This window comes from Carcharodon carcharias, chromosome 13, assembly GCF_017639515.1.
Source record: "Carcharodon carcharias isolate sCarCar2 chromosome 13, sCarCar2.pri, whole genome shotgun sequence".
In the NCBI taxonomy this organism is placed as follows: domain Eukaryota; kingdom Metazoa; phylum Chordata; class Chondrichthyes; order Lamniformes; family Lamnidae; genus Carcharodon; species Carcharodon carcharias.
Genome location: NC_054479.1, coordinates 105,141,844 through 105,164,894, shown reverse-complemented (window position 1 = coordinate 105,164,894; position 23,051 = coordinate 105,141,844). Strand labels below are relative to the sequence as shown.

Genomic DNA, 23,051 nt, shown 5'->3' with positions numbered 1-23,051 from the left:
CCTCCATAATAGTCACATTATATATTTACCAGCAACAATAAACTTCAAAAGCTGTGAAAAATACAAAAAGTCAATTAACAATTACTAATGTTCACAGTAGCACTCACCTCAGAGTCATGTGGTTAAGTCCCGCTCTAGAGACTCGAACACATAACCACAGCTGGCATTTTCAGTGTGGCATCTCCAACAGTCAGCACTGCACTGTTGGAGATGCTGTCCTTTGAGACATTGAACCAAGGCCCCATCAACCCCCTCATGTGAAAGTAAAAGATTGCAATATTTGAAAAAGAGCAGGGGAGCTCTTCCACTGTCCTAGACACAACACGCTTGCCTCAACCAACACAGTAAACAGAAGATCTGGTTATTAATTTCACTGTTTGTTTATGGGACCATGCTGTGTGCAAATTGGCTGTGACTGAGTTTTTATTCAGAACTTAAGATTCACCAACAATGTGCTTTAGTGATTACATATGCAATTTGAAGAACTATTACTAGAAGTTAATATATTAGGTTAAATCAGTTAATTTTATTTTTTTCAAAAGAGATCCAGTGGCTCACACTGAATCAAATCCAGTTAAATGCAGACCAGAAACAGCCAGCCACCACAGAAGGAAGAATGAATTGAATTTCTTACAAAGAACATTTTTAACTACTCTTTAACGTCGCAATCTTTTCAAATAAAGATAAAGCTTACATATAGCGAAGTTATGTTTTCTCAACAGATAAAATCTGCAAGATACTGCTCCTTTTCAGATAATACAGCTAGAAACCACACAAACACCTTTTACTGCATTTAGCAAGAATTTTCCTTTACCATTGAGTCTTTCCAATCATGTTGCTACCATGTTTCCTATTACCAACAATAAGGAATGCAGTTACAAATTTTCTCAGGATATATGGGTTTTTTGAACTTATCTACTCTGTTGTCACTTCCAATGTAAAAAAAGGTACATTAATCTTTCACAATCAAAACCAGTTCCAATCTATTTTAAGAAACTGATAGATTATTGGAGTGAAAAGTACTAGATCACCACTGTCAAAACCCTAATTCAGCTTTGATGCCTAAAGAATTGATTTCTAAAATGCTCTCCTTACTAGCCTTCCTGGCTCACCATTCACAAAGTCCAGTTAATTTAGTTCTCTCCCATGCAAAATTCCACACATCCATCCTTGCCAAGCTCCACCCTTGTAATGTGACCCTGCAAAGTGACTTCAAAATCCTTGTACTAGTTTTAAGTCCTTTCACTCCAGTTTATCAAAGCAACCTACTACAACAATATGACCATTCACTCCTTAACCTCAAATCTCCTAGTCATGCCACCAGTGATTTTCACTCACCTTGCTTCTACTCTCTGGAATTCTTTCGCAAAACCTATCTGCCTTGCTACCTCTAAATTTCAATAACTTCCTAAAAATACATCTGTACATTATTGGCCACCCCTCAAATTCTTCCTTAACTCTTGTCAGTGTCCATTTCTTTCTTGTAGAGTGCTCTGAGATTCTCTACATGAAAAGTGGTACATGAATGCGAGCAATTATTTTAGCCTTTACTGGTAAATTTTTGCCTTCTGCTGTAACAAAAAGTTGTAAATCTTGTTCATAGTGAAAGTTACCTAGAGAAGGATGATAAATCCAGCTCTTTAATTGAATGGCAAGATGCCAAAAGGATAAGTTTGGAAGTGCGCCTGTAAATAAAATTCAACAACTATTTTTCCTATTGTTAAGGGCTCGGGATTACTTCCTTCAACTTCTTAACTGTGACAATATTATAACAGTAACTACACATCAAAAGTACTTAATTAGCTGTAAAAGGACTTTGGGATGTCCCAAGGTCATGAAAGGTGCTATATAAATACAGGTTTTTCTATAAAACCTTTTAAAAAAGCAGAAACAGAGAAATCTAAGAATCTATCCAAAGAAAGCAAATATTCTTGAGAACTCGGCTCTTAAGTAATGGAATTTCCTACTAAACAAATGGGACAGTTTCTGTGAAATACTTTTAACTAGAATAGGAAGACTGTGATTTCCAAATAAAGAGTCCAATTGTGGGGCATACAATTATCTGAATCAAGGAGCCACATTTCTACTTCCCTTTAGCTCTGAAGAGTCATACGGGCTTGAAACATTATCTCTGTCTTTCTCTCCATAGATGTTGTCAGACCTGAGTTTTTCCAGCATTTTTTTTTTCAGATTTCCAGCATTCGCAGTGCTTAGCCTTTAACTGGGGAGGACTAATGCACAATCTATTTCCCTTTGTTGGTCATGTCACTTAGCTAAAAAGTATAAACTAAGTCTACATTAAATCTTCAAAACTGAGAAACAATTGCAATCTGAATATACGTAATTGAATTCCTAGATTCTAAAGGCCATTGGGCCAAAATTTCCTATAAATGGGCTCCCGATACTTGCGAAATACTGTTAATGACTTAAGATTTGATGAAGTTGATGTAGCTTGTAGCTAAAGAAAATTTAGCTAGGAACCCTTAATCTAAGGTATAGAGTATACTGAATTGGACTGAAAAGTGGGTGGTTGAAAAGAGGTAACATGTCTTAGATAATGTGAACATATCTGATTGGGAATTAGTAGTCATGTACTGCATGACTGAGAACTGAGACAACCATTTATCATATTTATGTATGATATGTACAGCTGCTAATATAAATAAGACTGAAGTAATTTCAAAAGATCTCTAAATTTGCAGATGATATCAAAATGGCAGCAGTGTCAAATGATAAAAATCAGTATACACAAGATCAAAAGGACATGACAAAAAACAAAAATACCTGGAAAAACTCAGCAGGTCTGGCAGATCTGTGGAGAGGAGCACAGTTAACGTTTCAAGTCCGAATGACCCTTCAACAGAAGTATTTTTGTTTTTGTTTTGGATTTCCAGCATCCACAGTTTTTTGCTTTTATTCAAAAGGACATGGATATGCTGGATTTTTGACTGAATAATGGAAAATGTAGTTTAATATAAAGTGGAGATGTCTAGTATACATTTTAAGGAGTAACACAACAGTAAAGAGTTCTTGGAATATTTCATGGGTGAATTAGAAATATGATCAGCAAATCATCTTGGATTGTAAAGAAAAGCAGCATATAAATCCAATATAAAGAGGCCAGTGACATCGCATCTGCATCATCATCACCATCAGATTCAGTCTGCAACTTGAAAGGAATATATTATAGGACAGTTCAGCAAGGAATGAGATGAATACCAAGCTTTAGGGCGGAAAACATCCTATTATATAAATATACACAGATTTGGATTTGTTTTAATCTCTTAGGGTTAAGTTTTTGCTTTCTTTTCACTTGTAGCTTGAAATAAAATGGTCCAGTTGCTCATTCCTAGAATTCTCCAGGATATAGATGTCACTTAACAAGCAAAAGTTTCATTAACGAAGAGAGAAGTCTTTTGTTAGTAAAGATTGCAGAATAAGGATCAGTGGTCTCCTTGATAAGAGGGTAGCATATATCACAAATAAGCAATTAGAAGACTGAATAACAATTCCTTTTAAGAGATGGCTATCCATGGCTAGAGCTATATTCCTTCACAATTTGTAGGAAAGTCAAGGAAAAAAATCAACTAAGGTTTTGTTCTCTATCCAGAGTGAAAGCAGAGATCATTTCTCTATGTGATCCCTGCTTAATAACAGTGAGATAGCACTTAACATTATTATGGAGTAAATTGAACAGCAAATTCCAGAAACTGCACACACGCAGGTTAAATGCAGAAATCTGGAAGCTGCTGTCATATCTGCCCTGCTCTTTCAAAAGCTTTGTTCCACCAGTACCTTACCGACAGACTTGGCATTGAAATCCATGTAAAGGTTTGAACTTGTACTAACCACTAAACATGCCAAAATCAGGCTGGTGCATTCAGGTCCAAGTGAATTTTTAAACAGCATGCTAAGTATTAATTACTTACAAACAACCTATCTGGCACTGAAAATTTAATTTCCAACTGTGGTATCTCATTTATACTTCCTGCTTTCGACTCTGCATGGCTCAATGAGCATTTTTCAATGTCATTAGCTGCAAATAAACACTATTTCATGCCCCGTTCACAGCAACATTTCCCTGTAGAAGGCACTGCATTGGATCAAATGCCTGATGACAACAAAAAGCCGCTCAAAAGCTCACAATAACTGTGGGCAACTGTTAAGCCGAATGAAAAGCTTGCATCAGTCCTTCACTGCTAATTGGAAAACTGTTCATGCTAAGACCTTTCTCTCTTGAAAAGAAACTAAGGGGAGACATGGTGGAAGATTTTGAGATTATATAAAGTGGTCCGCCATGTACAGAATTCTACCATGATTAGAGTTCCACAAATAGGTGGTATATATTTAGAACAAGGAAAACTAAAATCAATAAATATGTAGAACAGGCTGCACTGCAAACGGTTGAATTTGTAAACGTTAGGGCAGAGATACCAAAGAGTGCAGAGGTTACCAAGTTTTAGCAATTTAGGCCACCCAGTTCTGGCAACTCAGTCTATTGTGCTTATATTTATTTACTGTTTTTTCCTGTCTGAATTTTATAGTCCTTTAGATATCTTCTTAGTGCTGTTGACTCAAAGCAGAACCTGCGAGAACCTGTTACTTCAGCAAATCGAGACATGTCTAAATGAATGGCCGTGGATTACCCTTTATATGCATCCACTGAGGCGTCATCATCCACGCATAAATGCCTAAAAACTAGAAACTATGGTACACCTGTTTGAGGTCTCAAAAGTAAACAGACAGCATCCTGGTATCTAAAAAAAATTGTGATTATTAAATTTCATTATAAATGATGTTATACAGAAATCAAACAGTAAACAAAGGTAACAGGACAACATGCTAGATAGACCAATGGCCTTGCCTAAAATAAGTTTATCAGTTCATAGGTAATGTTTGTCTGATCAATCATTGGAGCTATCTCAAAATGTCTTGAATCTAGCTCTGTAGAGGTGCTACTCAAAGCCAGAGCCTGAAGAGATTGTTACAGTTGGGTTTCCCCATAAAATTACAAGATTGTGAACCAAAACAATAGCACAAGGAGGATAATGCTCTTGATAGTTTGAAACTAAATATCTATTAAAACTGTCATGCAAAGATTTCAGACTGGAAATTTTCATACATCTACTGTTTGAAAACATTTAATATTTCCTGAATTCACAAAGAATGATGAAAAGGCAAAAGAGATGTGACTGAGGTTTCAATATTGACACTCAACACCGAATTGTTGGCATTACAATGGAAACTAGCATCCCATCATAGTCAATTTGTTCCAAGATCTTGAACAGATTCACCAAGTACTTTTAACACATTCATGGCACTTGTGTGCTGACAGAGCATCTGCAGATCCAAGCAATACCATCAAAATGTAATTATTCAATACATTTAAGGTAATATGCTTGTTAGCAATATTAAGCAGCCCTTAGATTATTCATCATTTTGAAAAGTAGTGCAGATTACTTATATGTCACTCTGATGCCAAATCTTTAACCTTTATCCCAATGTCAATTAAACACGCTGGATAATGCATTTAAGGTCAGAAGGTAGCAACTCTTCATGGGTCTGAGGACCTAGGATGTAAATTCTGTGGACTTGAAAGCTATTGTGTAGGTTACCTGAACCCTGAAAGAGGCCAACACCTTTGGCGAGATGGTTGATTCAGAAGGATAACAACACTGAGCTAAATGGCCTCTGGTGCAATGTAACTCTACAGGAATATCTACCCAACAGCAATCATCCTTGCTAGGCCCTTGGACAAAACTCATTACAGACAGGGCATGTTTTGAAGGGGAAGGAAATGAAAAAAAAGAGGAGGACTTAGAAAGGCACAAAGAAAGGAAGAGAGATAGAGACGGAACCACTCACCACTATCCCCTCACCAAAATCAGGAATGTAGGAAGGAATAAAAGAATGCAATCCTCTATCATATTAGCCTTTTTGATCAGTACTTTTTTAACTTGGTATCGCAAAACTATCTTAGAAAGTTAACAAGATGAAAAGCAAACATGATAGCTGGAAAAGCTACAGCAATCCTCTGTTTCCCCCATCTTCCTTCTGCCTCCTACATACACAATAAACCAAGAGATTCCAAAGCAAAAATCTATTACAATACAAAAATGTAGGGCTTTGTAAAAACGTGACAAATAATTAATGCAACATAATTGTTTATGAGGCTATTTTACTTTATTTTATAAAATTTACAAGTTTTGTAATTAAAATCTATTTATTACCAACCTGTTATCTTTTCCTGGGTACATCTGAGTGTATTCAACCCTATACTTTTTGGCAAAGAGCATGAAGGCATTCATTGGTCTCTTGCATTTGTTATTTGTGGGAGAAGTGGTGCTCAATTGGCTTGCAGTCCCTGAGATTAGACTTTTACTGGATTTATTATAAGAATTACAAGGCAGGTGTGGTGATCCAGAAGGCACAGAGCCTGCGATCCGTTCTGATTTCTCACAGTCTGGACTGCTTGTACTTCCACTTGTCTGGGAAGCACGACGTTGGCGAGCCATACTGCTCAGTACATAAACAGCAGAGGAATCCAGTGGTGTAAAATCATAGCTGTAACACAGTGCAAAATAGTAACAGTTTTACTAAATTCACAACTTATTATTCCCAAAAAAAACCTAGCAGTATTAAATAGAATATCCGGCTTGAAAAGTATTTATCTAATAGAGTTTCCTACTGGCTTGTCATGTATATGCTGTATTCGCTTGAATAACTGAATATTAAAAATCTTGTATTTCTGCTAAAATCTTTATCATTGTTACAATTTTCTCACCTTTATGTTAACTTTACCCCGTTTTACCTTCCTGTATCTACATTAGTAATAAATAGTCTACATAAATTGGTTATACTGGAACTGCAACTTCCCACCAATTGATGGTGATGTCGCACCTCAATTCCATACTCCTAGCTCCTCAGCCTGCACTGCAGGGAAATTCAACCAACTCTAATTCTCTACTATCCAAATTGCAATCAGATTTTCGATCTACTTTATTGAAAATCTTGCACCTGTGCACCCTGTTCCACTTATACCACCCTTACAACCAAGTTACTCTCTCTTTTGTACCTCCTCGCAGCTGCCTGTAAACTGCTTGTCCTCACAGCTACAAAATCAAGCATTCAATTATTAGAGTGTGCAGAAGGGTAAGGGAACATAAAATCTAAGGGAGTTAAAAAGTTATATTATAGATTTTCCCTATGTGCAGTTGTTCCAGAATAACTAAACAGGGAAACTCAAATGGAATGCTAATTTACATTGGTCTGACAAATAGTGATAAACATTCACTTTGTGCCAAAACTGTTACACTGAACTTGAAATAAACTTTAGAGGAGTCTTAACATTAATATACCTTTATAGAATTTCTACACAAAGAACAATGATTAATGTTAGCATCCCCTTTCTCACCATTTCTTTTGTTTTAAAATTACAACACTTCAATCAAGGCAATTTTCTGAGATACCAACTGAGCTACGGCTAGTGCAATAAAATTTAAACATATATGGTAGTTACACTCGTACTGCCATTTTAGTGCTGGGACCTTCTATTCAGTGATCTGAGCAGGACCATGCACGCTTACTGTCTACTTGTAGCAGTAAGGGGAGGAGTTAGCAGATCTACACACATACACAAAGGAAATTTTGTCCCATTATAAATTCCATACTTATTATGAAAATTGCTTGTGTAAACTGTTCACATTATAATTGTACCCCCTGCCAGCTTTGCACTGCGCAGCTCCTTAAACTCTATTGCAGAGAAACTCCAATGTCCAAGCCACTCTATTCTTCGCCTATTTACTACCAATACATATTCTAACAATAAAAATGGTAATGAGTCAGTAAACAAAGGAAATGCCAGAAGGAAGATGCAAGAGAGGCATGATTGCTTAAGACAATTGTGCCTTGCACTAAGCTGTAACCCTCGTTTATAAATCAGAAACGTTACTGGGCTTTATCAAAGTGGCAAATAATAAAAAAGTACACAGGAGCAAATAAAAATCTGATTTTTTTTCTTTTACAAACTTTTACTCCAAAAGTAAAAAAGCCCAATATTTTTTTAAAAAACAGATACAAAATACTTTGGCTCTTACTTGGATCTTTACACACAATCTAGTGTCCAATTGTGAAGATTCTTATAGTTGGGTGTAAAAATTAAACAATGCAAATAGCCTTGGAAAATAGTAACAGCAAAAAAATGTTTTCAATTAGAAAACAAACCTCCATCCAAATACAACACCTTCTGATCCCTAAAGCACAATAAAGTGTAAAATAGTTTGGACAATCACATACAAATAAAAGGTATATTTGTACGTTGTATTGAAATTTGTAAAAAATTACCTTTGCATAATGTACAAGAAAATAATTCATGTTTACATATCTTATATATTATGCATATTTTTTAATATCTAGCTTTTCATTTTACTTCACAAACTCTGTTTTGAAAATGATTCACATTTAGGTTTTCCCAAAATTAGTTTGAGGGGAAAGCAGATAATCCAATGGAAGGCTTCAGTTAATATTCCCCATGATGTAACAGTTAAAACCTACAAAAGAATAGCATTAAGTTAATTCAGAGATAAAACCAAAAAACTGTTATTGCTGGAAATCCAAAACAAAAACAGAATTACCTGGAAAAACTCAGCAGGTCTGGCAGCATCAGCGGAGAAGAAAAGAGTTGACGTTTCGAGTCCTCATGACCCTTCAACAGAACTGAATTTTCTTTACAAGGAGAGGGTTGAAATATAAGGTGGGGGGGGGGGGGTGATGAGGAGAGAAGTGGGGGGGTGTGGTTGTAGGGACAAGCAAGCAGTGATAGGAGCAGATAATCAAAAGATGTCACAGACAAAAGAACAAAAGAACACAGGTGTTGAAGTTGGTGATATTATCTAAACGAATGTGCTAATTAAGAACGGATAGTAGGGCACTCCAGGTATAGCTCTAGTGGGGGTGGGGGGGGGGGCACAAAAGATTTTAAAATAATGGAAATAGTTGGGAAAAGAAAAATCTATATAAATTATTGGAAAAAACAAAAGGAAGGGGAGGAACAGAAAGGGGGTGGGGATGGAGGAGGGAGGTCAAGACCTAAAGTTGTTGAATTCAATATTCAGTCCAGAAGGCTGTAAAGTGCCTAGTCAGATGAGGTGCTGTTCCTCCAGTTTGCGTTGGGCTTCACTGGAACAATGCAGCAGGCCAAGGACAGACAGGTGGGCAAGAGAGCAGGGTGGAGTGTCTTCCCCCTTCCTTTTGTTTTTTTTCCAATAATTTATATAGATTTTTCTTTTCCCACCAATTTCCATTATTTTTAAATCTTTTATGCCCCCCGACCCCCACTAGAGCTATACCTTGAGTGCCTTAACATCCATTCTTAATTAGCACATTCGTTTAGATAATATCACCAACTTCAACACCTGTGTTCTTTTGTTCTTTTGTCTGTGACATCTTTTGATTATCTGCTCCTATCACTGCTTGCTTGTCCCTACAACCACACTTCCTCCACCCCCCCCACTTCTCTCTCTCTCTCGCTTCCCCCCCAACCTTAAACCAGCTTATATTTCAACCCTCTCCTTGTAAAGAAAAATCAGTTCTGTTGAAGGGTCATGAGGACTCGAAACGTCAACTCTTTTCTTCTCCGCCGATGCTGCCAGACCTGCTGAGTTTTTCCAGGTAATTCTGTTTTTGCATTCAGTTAATTGTCTGCTGATTTTGCCTTCTCTTCCCTGAGGAATCGCCTGCCTCAGCTTTGCAGTTCTCTGATGGTGTGTGTCAAGATCAAGAACTCAGCACATGGGAAAAACATTTAGTCCAAATGCAAATCCCATCATTTTGTGGCACAGCACATTGCTTTAAAACACTGCATTTCCAGGTTAACACACTTTGATACAAAATAAGTCTACAGTTCTATAATTAACCTGAAATGTTAAAATTACTTACTCAATGATAAATCAATGCATCAATAACAGTTCCAAATTATAACAAAGTAATATTTGAATGGATAAAACTAACTTGAACACAACTGTGAAGATCAAGGCACAAATTTTAGTTTTCTAAAATGTAATACCTATTCTGCCTTTGGTTCTCAAACAGCAATATTATACTTGATGAAACCCAGTGGAAGTGGAATTTCAGCTGTACCTGACAATTACCTGGTTCCAATAAAACAAATGACTTAGAATTAAATACATGAAGTTAGCCTCACTGGTCATTATAGAAATGTCCCTGTTTTTAATATATTAGTTCTCATACACCCTTAATACGCAACTCTATAATTTTACATATATACATGATTTACAACACAGATAAAAACTAAATTCAAATTAGTTCTAATATAAGTTATTGTATTTCTGAAATTTCAGAGCCCCCTTATATGAAAGTAGTGAGGGAGAAAGACATTATCGTTTGTAAATAAAACATTGCGTCAAATATACTTCCATCACCTTCTGAATGTGTCAAAAACTCCAGAATCATCAAAATTGTTGGCATCTGGATGCCCAGGAGGTAGACAGACATCTCCAACTTCCATTTCACAACACGGAATTCCATGATGAACCACTGTTAAGCTGGGGTAAAAGGAAGACCATCCTGTATTTATTTAAAGAAAAAAAAAATCTGTATTCTACATTTTGGTAGAAAAGTAGTTTATCTATACCACATTGTTGGCAATCAGCAAATAAAATAATTATAATACTGATAGTATATTTCTGACCTTTATTTTTCACATAGAAGGGATGATCCAATCTGCATTCAACAGTCAATTTACCAACTTGTGACTTGCCAGGGTCAAAGGTTAATTTCAGCACTGAACGTCCAAAGGAAACTGTTTCTGTATGAGCCACTAACTTCAGGCCTTCAGATCCATATCTATATTTCTGTGGAACGAAACAAACTATTTTAACATCACATTTAGCCCACAAGACAGAGAGAAAATCTTATCACAGCTCAGTGATGAAACATCTCCCACTCCTGAATACTCTTCCCTCTGTGACAGTACTCATCAGTGCTTTAATGATTCCAAATCTTGGAACTTCTTGACTTATGTGACTCAGTACAGAGGTAGTGTATATACCACCAAGTGGTATACCACTGGAAAGGCGAGCATTTCCCTATCTCTCTCCAAAGGACTCTTCAAAACATCCCCATCAGGGAGAAGGTCGGGTGTAAAAATTGAAGAACCCTATTTTAGTCTCAGAAGTCACAGATTTTAAATTCATACTCAATAACTATTATTACTAAAATCTTCCCTGCATAAGACAAGTATACATAACCAACAGTGCAATTTTTTATTGAGTTGACCACAGAAATGTCTTAAAGATACAGTCAATTATTTCCCACCACTGGATGTTAGTGGTTAATCCTCTCGTATGTGGGAAAAAATGGACGAAGTAAATAAGCTCAATGTTCAGTACTTTGTACTTGAGCTTTAGTTTTTCTTTTAAGTCAATCAGGTAACAATATTTGCTTCTGGAGGGAGGGAGAAAGACTTTTCATGAGCACACCAAAAAAACCTAGCATTCAATTCCTAAAACAAAAGATGCAATGGAAAATCTTTTAAGAAATGCATTTTACTCTCAAGAATCTAATTTCTAAGGCTGGAAAATGTAGCTTAAATAGACCATACTTCCTCCTAATTATCCAAGCCACGTCAAAGGCACATGTCAGAGACTCGCAATCAGAAATTAAACTATAATGATTGTTAATTATAATTTCATTGTTAAAAGATTACACATTTAGGCAAATGCAATAATCAGACTTAAATTTGTTCTTGCTTTCAAATACAATTTAAAATTTCTGAAATTCAGTCCTCCATGGAGTTTGAGCCTATGTAAAATGGTCTCAAACACTAAGCTCTTACATACATTATACTGATCAACTATTTAACTAAAAATAAAAGCACAAGCAGAATTCACACAAAAGTTTGGATTTCTGCCAGAGTAATGATGTTGCTAATAAAAGTAGAACATACAACAGTATATACCTTGGTGCAGTACACACAATTTATTTCCTTGACTACAGAACTAAAACTAGAAATAGCTAGCAGCAGAGAGTTACGAGTTTCCTAACGTAGGGAAGAACCACTATACACCACAATAAGATATCTACCTTCACAAACATTTTTGTTCTGGGATATTGACATCTCTTTTAAAATATCAATGCTTGATTAAATCTCCAGGAGAACATTAATAATTTATTCATACATTTTTCATTAATAATTTTACATTGTGATGCTGTAAATCTATTCCATCTAACATCTAGAAATGATTCTAAAATTTAAGGTGGAACAAGTAAAAACTGACCAGCTTTTGTGTGTGGTTTTTCAAAGCTTTTTCATCCTCAGTCTTAATTTCCAGTTTTGCAAATTCTTCGACATCCTGCCAGTCTCTAATATCACCCTTCTGGAAGCGCAGACGTGTCCCTGTAACAACAAGTAACAGTAGATTACACACAAGTAGAAATTCTGGAACGTACATTATTATATCTAATATACAAAAATACTGTAGCTGCTAAAATTAACACCCCATTCTCATTGTTACGATCCCAGCTGATGTTAACACTGGACAAGTCAGATCCCAGAGTGAAGCCTGGCTTGATAGATCCTAACATTTTTTTCAGAAACCGTGGAGGTCAATTACTTAACACATTCACAGAAGTCTGTTTGTGTACTTTTAACACAAAAATAAAACATTTGTTAAAGAAAATGAACTACAGTACACTAGATAAAAAGGTTGGAAAGATTTCAATACAAACACCAGTAAATGAGTCAAATCACACAACTCTTTCATTCCAACTATATCTTTACATATTCAAATCCATAAGGATAGCAATTTACAAGATCTATCTTATGCTCTAATATTCAGGGTAAGTATGCGACACGTGTGAACTAGGCGAACAGTGGTTGGACACACCAGACCCCAAAACAAGTGACAGATGCCATCAAAGCAGATTCCATGGATTTCTCAGTGATCCCCAAGCCTCCTCCCCAGACGTTTGTTACACCGTGAGCCAAACAGTCTCACTGAAACTCTGTCTTTCTCATGAAGACTTCCAATATCAACGCTCGAAGAACTTGTCTTGGAATTCTCAGCCAAAGAGCACTTCTACTCGGATGCCTTCAAAGAGGATCCACCCAGGGTTTCACTTTCGCCTTCCGATGTTCCTTTCCCCTGGATCTCTGCATACACTCAAACTTCACCTTCCATGAACACTTACAGATGTTTGGCCATGCCAAGCAGAACACCATTGCCTCAAAGGCCCACAACAAGGAGTCATCAATCTTCGGCTGCCTCCTCAGATCTTCTGGCTTTTCTCAAGCCCACTTTGTTTCAAGCCTGCTCCCCACAGCCTTCTCTTTAACTCAAAACCAATTGCTCTGCTCTTGTATCTCAATACTACTCAACAGGACTTGTTTCACATTCTTGTCCTTGTCCCAACTCTGACTTCCTTCTGGGAGATTCTCTGCCCCACTCCCAAGGTTTGAGACTTTCTCCGTCCCCTTCCCATGTCCTGTTCCTTGGGACACCTTCTCTGCAATGGTGCTCCTTTTCAGGTCACTTGACCTCCAGTTTCACTTTTGTTTGTTTTCCTTCTACGCATGTGAGCAGGACTGGCTTCTCGGTCAGAAGACGTGAAAGACAGCAACTGCACATTTGTGGCCATTCTCCAGCTGGTGCATGCACAGAAACTCCGAAGCCCGCTGGGAACTGGAGTTTGTAGCCTCCAACTACCGATTTAAGTTGTTTTTTCCTTTTTTCTTTGGGGTTCGTCACACTCTCATCTAATACTGATCATATGAACATTCTTATAAATGACTATAAAAGTCTTAACTTGAATGAATCACTGTAAATAAAGCCTTACCTTTCATGAAGCAGTTCCATGCAGTTTGTGGCCATGAATGGGACCAGCCAAGTTCGTCATCATCTGACAGAGATGACAAACAGAAAATGTCTGACTCTGATTCACTGCTTGCCTGTTGCAAAATAAAGCAAAAATCATTATTCCTTCACTCACTCGACAAATGAAACTAAAAATCAGTGGAGGAAATAAGTATATACTGATTTTATTTTATTCATTCATGGGATGTGGCATCACTGGCTAGGCCAGCATTTATTGCCCATCCTTATTTGCCCTTGTTCAGAGGGCATTTAAGAGTCAACCGCATTGGCTGCGGGTCTGGAGTCACATGTAGGCCAGTCCAGGTGCAGACAGCAGATTTCCTTCCCTAAAGGACATTAGTGAACCAAATAGGTCTTTACAACAATCAACAATGGTTTTATGGCCATCATCAGACTTTAAATTCCAGATTTTCAGTGAACTCAAATTTCATCATCTGCTGTGGTGGGATTAGAATCCAGGTCCCCAGAGCATTACACTGGGTCTCTGGATTACTAGTCCAGCAACAATACCACTACGCCATCACCTCCCCTTATATCATGGCACCTTCCCTTCCAATTGATTTGCAAGGAATTTTGGGTACTCGATAAATTCAATTCTCACTTCAAGTTAGAAAGCTTTCTCAAACAGCACAATACCTATGACTCTTCTTCAGAGCTAAAGTGGAAATGTGATGGAATTTATACTGTTTAAAGGGGGTGGAGCAGGTCATGTGGGGTGGAAGGTCAGTGATAGGAGGGGGGTAAGGAAAGAATGACAAAGATGTCATGGACACAAGACAAAGGGGGTGTTAATGGTAGTAGTGAAGACTAAAGAAGGTGCTGATAGTGGCATAAAGTGAGAAAGTAGAACGTGTGAATAGCAGAACAAAGGTCAGCACTCTGTGAAAGAACAAGTGACCTTTTAGGGGAGGTGAGGGGAGAGGGACAGTGCTTGGGGAAAAAAGGGATAAAACAATGAATAAAAATAGAAGTAAATAAAATTAACATTTTAAAAAAGGATTAAAAAAGGGGTTGAAGATAGAGGACAGAGCTCATGTTCTGAAGTTGTTGAACTCAATGTTAAGTCAGGAAGGCTGTAAAGTGCCTAATTGGAAGATGAGGTGCTGTTCCTCCAGTTTTTGCTGGGCTTCACTGGAACATTGCAGCAGGCCAAGAATTGGAAATGTGGGTGTGAGAGCAGGATTGCGTGCTGAAATGGCAAGTGACAGGAAGGACTGGGTCATGCTCACAGACAGACCAACAGTGTTCTGCAAAGCAGTCACCCAGTCTGCGTGTAGTCTCCCAGTGTAGAGGAGACCGCACTGGAAGCAGCAAATGCAGTAGAACAAACTGAAGGTGGTGCAAGTGAAGCACTGATTCACCTGAAAGGAGTTAAAAGCAAAGAACTGCAGATGCTGGAAATCCAAAACAAAAACAAAAACAGAAATACCTGGAAAAACTCAGCAGGTCTGGCAGCATCAGTGGAGAAGAGCACAGTTGTCGTTTTGAGTCTTCATGACCCTACAACAGGGGCAGGTGTTGCACCTTCTGCGATTGTATGGGAGGTGCCATGGGAAGGGGATGAGGTTTTGGGGGTGATGGAGGAGTGGACCAGGGTGTCACGTAGACTTCACCTATCGCTGACCTTCCATCCTGCTTGAGCTGCTCCACCCCTCTTAAACAGTATAAATTCTTCAAATTTCTAATTCTCTTCAGCTCTGAAGGGGTCATACGGACTCGAAACGTTAACTCTGTTTCTCTCTCCACAGATGCTGTCAGACTTAGAGTTTTTCCAGCATCTTCTGTTTTTATTTCAGATTTCCAGCATCCGCAGTATTTTGCTTTTAGCACAATACATATGCCTTTCAAGAATTATAACTTTTGGGATATAGTAGCAAGAATATTAAAAAACTTACGTTATCAATATTACCGCTTCTCTCTCCTACACAGACACAGCAATCATTTGTATAGTTACAAATCAAGTCTGACTATGTTAAACAAACATACCCTTTCTCGCTTTATAGTGGTCTGTTCTTCCCAATGACTTGTGGAGAAGTTAGTTTCACTTTCTGAAACAGTTGGAGGAGGACGAGCATAGGAATGTAAACTTTTACTTGTGGCCACTATATGCACTGGAGATCTGAAACAGATGCAAATGTAACAGTATGGTGAAAATTAAATGTACAGCATGCTTTCTTGAACAAATATAACTCAGACTTTGTTGATTTAAACTTGCAACTTCATTAAAATGAATGGAGCCACTCTGGGACAGAGTAAAGCTACCAGTGGGGCGGGGCAGGGTGGCACATTTGAAAAGAGTGAAAAGCAGCTTTTATCAGAAAATTCAATTATTCTTACATTAAAGGACAGTTTTTTTTTTACATTATACAATTTTAATATGGAACAGAAGTATGGGCTAAGTGCTTTATATTCAAAGTATTTTCCAATTTTATTATAATTTTTTTTCATACAAAATCTGCTTCCTTATTTTGAGAGATATGCAGGCTCAGTTTAGGTCTCCCTTCCAGCTAAACTGTATGACATTATGGAGAAACATCCCTACACACTCTCAGGTGACTCCAGTGGAAACTTGATGGGGAGAGGAAGGACAGGAAGGGAATAAAAGAGAGGAGAGGTATATCCCAGAATGGCTCCATTGGATTCTTGGACCCACAATTTAAAACTAGTTGAAGAGCTGATCCGGAGCTAATCAAATTTTCATAAATCGCATTAGCACTTGCCAAGGCTATATCATGGCCCCCAGTTGTTGCACAGCGTCTGAAATTGCGTCTTCAATGGAGGAGTTCAGATGTGCTGGGGGCAGTCCAGTAGACGGGTGACACAGCCTCACTTGCTTCTACGCATGTAAAACTGGCATTCAAAAAAAGTCTAATTTTTTATTCCAAGTAGCTTTCTTCACTATCAAATGGGGATATATTCTAAACACAAAGAAAATTCTAGACCAAATGTTGAAACACTGGATTGTGAGATTGGATTTCTGTCTACTTGGAGCCCAAATGCTTCACAACTTTAACACAATGTCTCAAGAACTCTTCTACATTTTTCTTTCTGTACTTCTTGACCAATTAGCACTTTTCTGCTGTTCTAGTTTTACAAAATTCTCCTTGATAATAACACTATTTTCATTTAAGTAGCTGACACAGGCCTTGAAAGTTAGGATAGATGGCCTTTGGTCATGTCTCAATATATACAGCAGATCCAGCACACAAAAAAGTTTGAAACCCACTGTTGTATGTGCACTTTTCCCTTCAATGCAACATAGGTAAGTTAGGGTAATCAAAACATAAATACTATTCATTTAAAAAGGAAATTCTGAAAGAAGTGAAAGTCATTCAGTTTAATTGACTGACAACATTGACAATTGTCATTCTCTGATTTACTTAATTTCCCAAACTACAACCCATTATTTCTCTTGAATTCAGTCCACCTTTATCAGATAACAGTTCACCACAAATGTTAAAGGAGACATATACTTTATCAAACTGTCCAATATGCCCTCGATGTTAGGTAGGGAAACATGAGGTATTTGTGCATTTATTAGTGTCTGTCAGTCACCCTTCATAACTGTGCTGAGCTGTTAGTTCAAGAGGCAGGACGGGAAAAGGTAGCTTTTGTATATGACTCTATTTTATCTGGGACTGCTGCCCTCAACCTATTGACTCCATTCAAATATCACACTATTTGATTTTCATTGCTGAAGCAGCCTCATAATGATCACTAATGACCTTTATAGAAGGAAATCTGCCATCCCTTACCTGGTCTGGCCTACATCTGACTCCAGGCCCACAACAATATGGTTGACTCTGAACTGCCCTCTGAAATGGCCTAGCAAGCCACTCAAATGTATCAAAAATGTTACAAAGTCCACAAAATGGAACGAAACCAGACAGATCACCCGGCATCGACCTAGGCACCGGAAACGACAACAGCAAACTCAGCTCTGGCAACCCTGCAAAGTCCTCCTTTGCTAATACCTGGGGGCTTGTGCAAAAATTGGGAGAACTGTCCAACAGACCAGTCAAGCACAGCCAGGCATAGTCATACTCATATCTCGCAGACAATGTCCCTGACACCATCTACTTCCCTGGTTATGTCCTGTCCGGTGGCAGGACAGACCCACCAGAGGTGGCAGCACAGTGATACACAGGAGGGAGTTGGCCTGGGAGTACTCAACATCAACTCTGGACCCCAAAAGGTCACATAGCCATCAAGTCAAACATGGGCAAGGAAACCGCCGCCTGATTACCACCCACCACCTCAGCTGATGAATCAATACACCTCCATGTTGAACACCACTCGGAGGAAGCACTGAGGGTGGCAAGAGCATAGAATATGCTCTGGGTGGGGGCTTCAATGTCCATCACCAAGAGTGGCTTGGCAGCACCACTACTGACCAAGCTGGCCAAGTCCTGAGGACATAGCTGCTAGGCTGGGTCTGCGGCAGGTGGTGAGGGAACCAACATGAGGGAAAACCCTACTTGATCTCATCCTCACCAATCTACCTGCCGCAGGTACATCTGTCCAGGATAAGATTGGTAGGAGTGACCATTCCACAGGTCTTGTGGAGATGAAGTCCCATTTCCACATTGAGGATACCCTCCATCGTGTTGTGGGGCACTACCACCATGCTAAATGGGACAGATTTTGAACAGCTCCTGAAACTCAAACAGAGCATCCATGGAGCACTATGCAGCACCAGCAGCAGCAGAATTGTATACAACCACAATCTGTAACCTCATAGCCCAGCATATACCCCACTCTACCATTACCATCAAGCCGGGGGAATCAATGAAGAGTGCAGGAGGACATGCCAGAAGTAGCAGCAGGCACACCCAAAAATGAGGTGTCAACCTGTGAAGCTACAACACAGGACTACTTGCATGCCAACAGCGGAAGCAGCACACGGTAGACTGAGCTATGCAATCCCATAACCAATGGATTAGATCTAAGTTCTGCACACCTGCCACATCCAATCATGAATGGTGGCGGACAATCAAACAACTCACTGGAGGAAGAGGCCCCACAAATATTCCATTCCTCAAATGATGGGGAGCCCAGCACACAATGCAAAAGACTCTTGTCTTTTTCTTTGCAACCATTTTAAGCCAGAAGTGCTGAGTGGATGATCCATCTCGACCTCCTCCAGAGGTCCCCAGAATCAAGGATGCCAGTTTTAAGCCATTTCGATTCACTCCACAAGATATCAAAAGCAATATTCTGCGTATGCTGGAAATCTGAAACAAAAACAGAAAATGCTGGAAAAACTCAGCAGGTCTGAGTCTGTGGAGAGAGAAACAGAGAGACGTTTCAAGTCCGTATGACCCTTCTTCAGAACTAAAGAGAAGTAGAAATATGGTGAAATTTATACTGTTTAAGGGAGGTGGAGCAGGTGAAGCTAGATGGAAGGCCAGCGATAGATGAGGGCAAAGGAGAGACTGACAAAGATGTCATGAACAAAAGGACAAAGAGAGTGTTAATGGTAGTGGTAAGTGCTAAAAAAAAAAGGTGCTAATAGTGGCAAAAGTAACAAAGCAGAATGTGATAATAGCAGAACAAGGGTAAGCACTCTGAAAAGAACAACATGAACAAGTAATAGATGACCCTTGTGGGGGTGGGGTGAGGGAGAGCATGATGGTGGGGGAAAAAAAGGATCAAAACTGGGATAAAAAAGGTGATAAAACAATGAATAAAAATAAAAACATAAAAATAAGTGGATAAAAAATAAAACTGAATTTTGAAAACAGGGATGAAAAAGGGGTGGAGATAGAGGACAAAGTTCATGGACTGAAGTTGTTGAACTCAATGTTAAGTCCAGAAGGTTGTAAAGTGTCTAATCATAAGATGAGGTGCTGTTCCTCCAGTTTGCTTTGGGCTTCACTGGAACATTGCAGCAGGACAAGGCATGTGGGCATGACAGCAGGGTGGTATGTAGAAATGGCAAGCAATAGGAAGGACTGGGTCATGCTTGTGGGCAGACCGAAGATGTTCCACAAAGCAGTCACCCAGTCTGCATTTGGTTAAAGGAGACCACACTGGAAGCAGCGAATGCAGTAGACCAAATCGAAGGTGGTTGAAGTGAAGCGCTGCTTAAACTGAAAGGAGTGGTTGGGCCCTTGGACGCTGAGGAGGGAGGAGGTAAAGGGGCAGGTGTTGCACCTTCTGCAATTGCACAGGAAGGTGCTGTGTGAGGGGGATGGAGTTTTGGAGGTGATGGAGAAGTGGACCTGGGTGTCCCAGAGGCAACGGTTCCTACAGCATGCTGACTGGGGGGGGGTGAGAGGAAGATGTGTTTGATGGTGGCATCATGCCGGAGTTGACGGAAATGGCGGAGGACGATCCTTTGAATGCGGAGACTGGTAGGGTGAAAAGTGAGGACAATGGGGACCCTATCTTGGTTCTGGGAGGGAGAGGAAGGTATGAAGACAGAGATACAGGAGATTGGTCAGACACGGTTGAGGGCCCTGTCAACCACAGTGGGTGGGAAAATTCAGTTAAGGAAAAAGGAAGCAGGGTGTGAGGAGCTCTGGTTGAGGTAGCGGTGGGAGTCGATGGGCTTGTAATGAATATTGGTGGACAGAGGGGTCAAGGGAGGGAAGGGAAGTGTCAGAGATGGACCATGTGAAGGTGATGAGGGGTAGAAATTGGAAACAAAATTGATAACAAAATTGATAAATTTTTTCCAGGTGAGAGCATGAAGCAAAACCAAAACAGTCATCGATGTGCTGAAAGAGAGTTGTGGTAGGGGGCCTGAGTAGGACTGTAACAAGGAAAATTCCACATACCCCACAAAGAGACAGGCAGAACTGGAGACCATGTGGGTACCCATAGGCATAACTTTTATTTGAAGAACTGAGACAAGCTTAAGGAGAAATTGTTCAGTGAGAGAACAAGTTCAGCCAGATGGAGGAGAGTGGTGGGGGATAGAGATTGGTCGGGCCTCTGTTCAAGGAAGAAGCGGAGAGCCTTAGACCATCGTAGTGGGGGATGGAGAGATTGGACATTCATGGTGAAGAGGCGGCGACGGTTAGGGCCAGGGAATTGTTAATGTGATGCAGGGCATCAGAGGAATCGCAGATGTAGGTGGGAAGAGACTGGACAAGGAGAGAGAACGGAGTCATGATAGGAAGAAATGAGTTCCGTGGGGCAGGAAGAAGCGGAGAGCTTTAGACCATCCTGGTGGGGGATGGAGGTATGGAGGGATTGGACATTCATGGTGAAGAGGCAGTGACGGTTAGGGTCAGGGAATCGTTAATATGATGTAGGGCATCAGAAGAATCGCAGATGTAGGTGGGAGGAGACTGGACAAGGAGATAGAACGGAGTCATGATAAGAAGAAATGAGTTCCGTGGGGCAGGAAAAGGCTGACACGATCTGTCTACCGGGACAGTCCTGTTTGAGGATTTTGGGAAGAAGAGGGCTGTCCGGGGTTGAGAGACCATGGGGTTGGAAGCTGTGGAGGGAAGATCTCCAGAGGAGATGAGGTCAGTGACAGTCCTGGAAACAATGGCTTGATGTTCACTCATGGGGTCATGGTCCAGGGGGAGGTAGGAAGGAAGAAGTGTCTGAGAGTTGACGCTCAACCTCTGTGAGGTAGAGGTCAGTAGGCCAGAAAACAACAACACCACGTTTGCCAGCAGGCTTGATAACAAAGTCAGGGACCAAAGAAAACGGAGTGCAGCAAGTTCAGAAGGAGACAGGTTAGAGTGGGTGAGAGGAGCAGAGAAATTGAGACGGCCAATGTCACACCAACAGTTCTCAATGAGAAGATCAAGAGGCCAAAGAGAGAGGTCCAGATGGAGGAAGAATAATGGAGGCGAGTGAAAGGATCTCTGGAATGGGGGGAGGACTCCTGCCCAAAGAAGTGAACACGGAGACGAAAGCGGCGGAAGAAGAGTTCAGCATCATGCCGGGCCCGAAATTCATTGAGGTGAGGACGTAAACGTTTGAAACTGAGTCCTTTGCTGAGTACTGAACGTTCAGCATCAGAAACGGGGAGGTCAGAGAGTATGGTGAATGCATGGCAAAGGCTGGGATTCGAAGGGGGTAGGGTCAGGGGGAAGGGGTGGAGGTTCCTGGATGGACACTGGCATCAAAAAGTTGTTGGAGCTCGCGTTCCTTAGTGCCTGAAATGAAGAGAAAGTTTCTTTGGTTAAGGCATCAGATGAAACGAAGAATAAAATGAAACTGGGGACAAGGACAGCTTTGAGATAGGATGAGTCAGTGCTGCGGGAGGGAGACGTCAAGTATGTCCGCATGGCACAGAGTGGGGATCTTAGGATGCGGCGGGAACAGCAGTCCAAGAAACGCTGTATGTCCCGGAGATACCTGTAATTTTGGGTGGATTCGAAACACGAGGAATGGAAATTCAGTTAGAATCCACGGAGGTGGTGACAGTCGCTGAGGGAGGAAATACGTCTATGAAAGCGAGTTTTGGTAAACATTTTGTCAAACACCATGAGGGAAATGGAAGGCAATAAAGTTGAACCAGGCAAAAGAGACAAACGGAAATCCTGTCGGATAGAAGTGCAGTACTTCTTCAAGGTAGGCATTGCTAGAAGAGAAGTGGTAGTGAATAAACACTAAGATAAAAGCAATATACTGCAGATGCTGGAAATCTGCAAAAAAAAACAGAAAATGCTGGAAAAACTCAGCAGGACTGACAGCATCTATGGAGAGAGAAACAGAGTTGACTTTTCGAGTCCATATGACCCTTCATCAGAGCTGAAGAGAAGTAGAAATGTGATGTGATTTATATTGTTTAAGATGGGGGGGAGGGAGCAGGCGAAGCTGGATAGAAGGCCAGTGATATCAAGAAATGGCTGAAGGCACTGGATACTGCAAAGGCTGTGGGCTCCATCAACATTCCAGCAATAGTACTTAAGACTTGTGTTCCAGAATTAGCTGCGCCCTTAGCCAAGCTGTTCCAATACAGCTGCAACACTGGCATCTACCCGGCTATGTGGAAAAATGCCCAGGTATGTCCTTTACACAAAAAGCAGGATAAATCCAATCCTGACAATTACCACCCCATCAGTCTACTCTCCATTGTTAGCAAAGTGGTAGAAGGGGTTGTTAACAGTGCTATCAAGCAGCACTTGCTCAGCAATAGCCTTCTGACGCTCAGTTTGGGTTCCGCTGGGACCATTGAGCTTCTGATCT

General features: G+C 40.0%; 1 protein-coding gene across 10 annotated transcripts in view; it reads right to left on the bottom strand.

The window, feature by feature from the left end:
* hbp1 (HMG-box transcription factor 1) overlaps positions 1 to 23,051 on the bottom strand; it is a 66,391-nt gene that overhangs the window by 11,014 nt on the left and 32,326 nt on the right. For all 10 annotated transcript variants that reach the window (XM_041202373.1, XM_041202377.1, XM_041202369.1 and 7 more), the window contains 6 exons: positions 15,879 to 16,011; positions 13,855 to 13,966; positions 12,297 to 12,415; positions 10,709 to 10,871; positions 10,440 to 10,584; positions 6,235 to 6,564 (listed from right to left, as the gene is read on the bottom strand). In XM_041202373.1, coding sequence (XP_041058307.1) covers positions 6,235 to 6,564; positions 10,440 to 10,584; positions 10,709 to 10,871; positions 12,297 to 12,415; positions 13,855 to 13,966; positions 15,879 to 16,011 — 1,002 coding nt within the window. The remainder of the gene's footprint in view (positions 1 to 6,234; positions 6,565 to 10,439; positions 10,585 to 10,708; positions 10,872 to 12,296; positions 12,416 to 13,854; positions 13,967 to 15,878; positions 16,012 to 23,051) is intronic.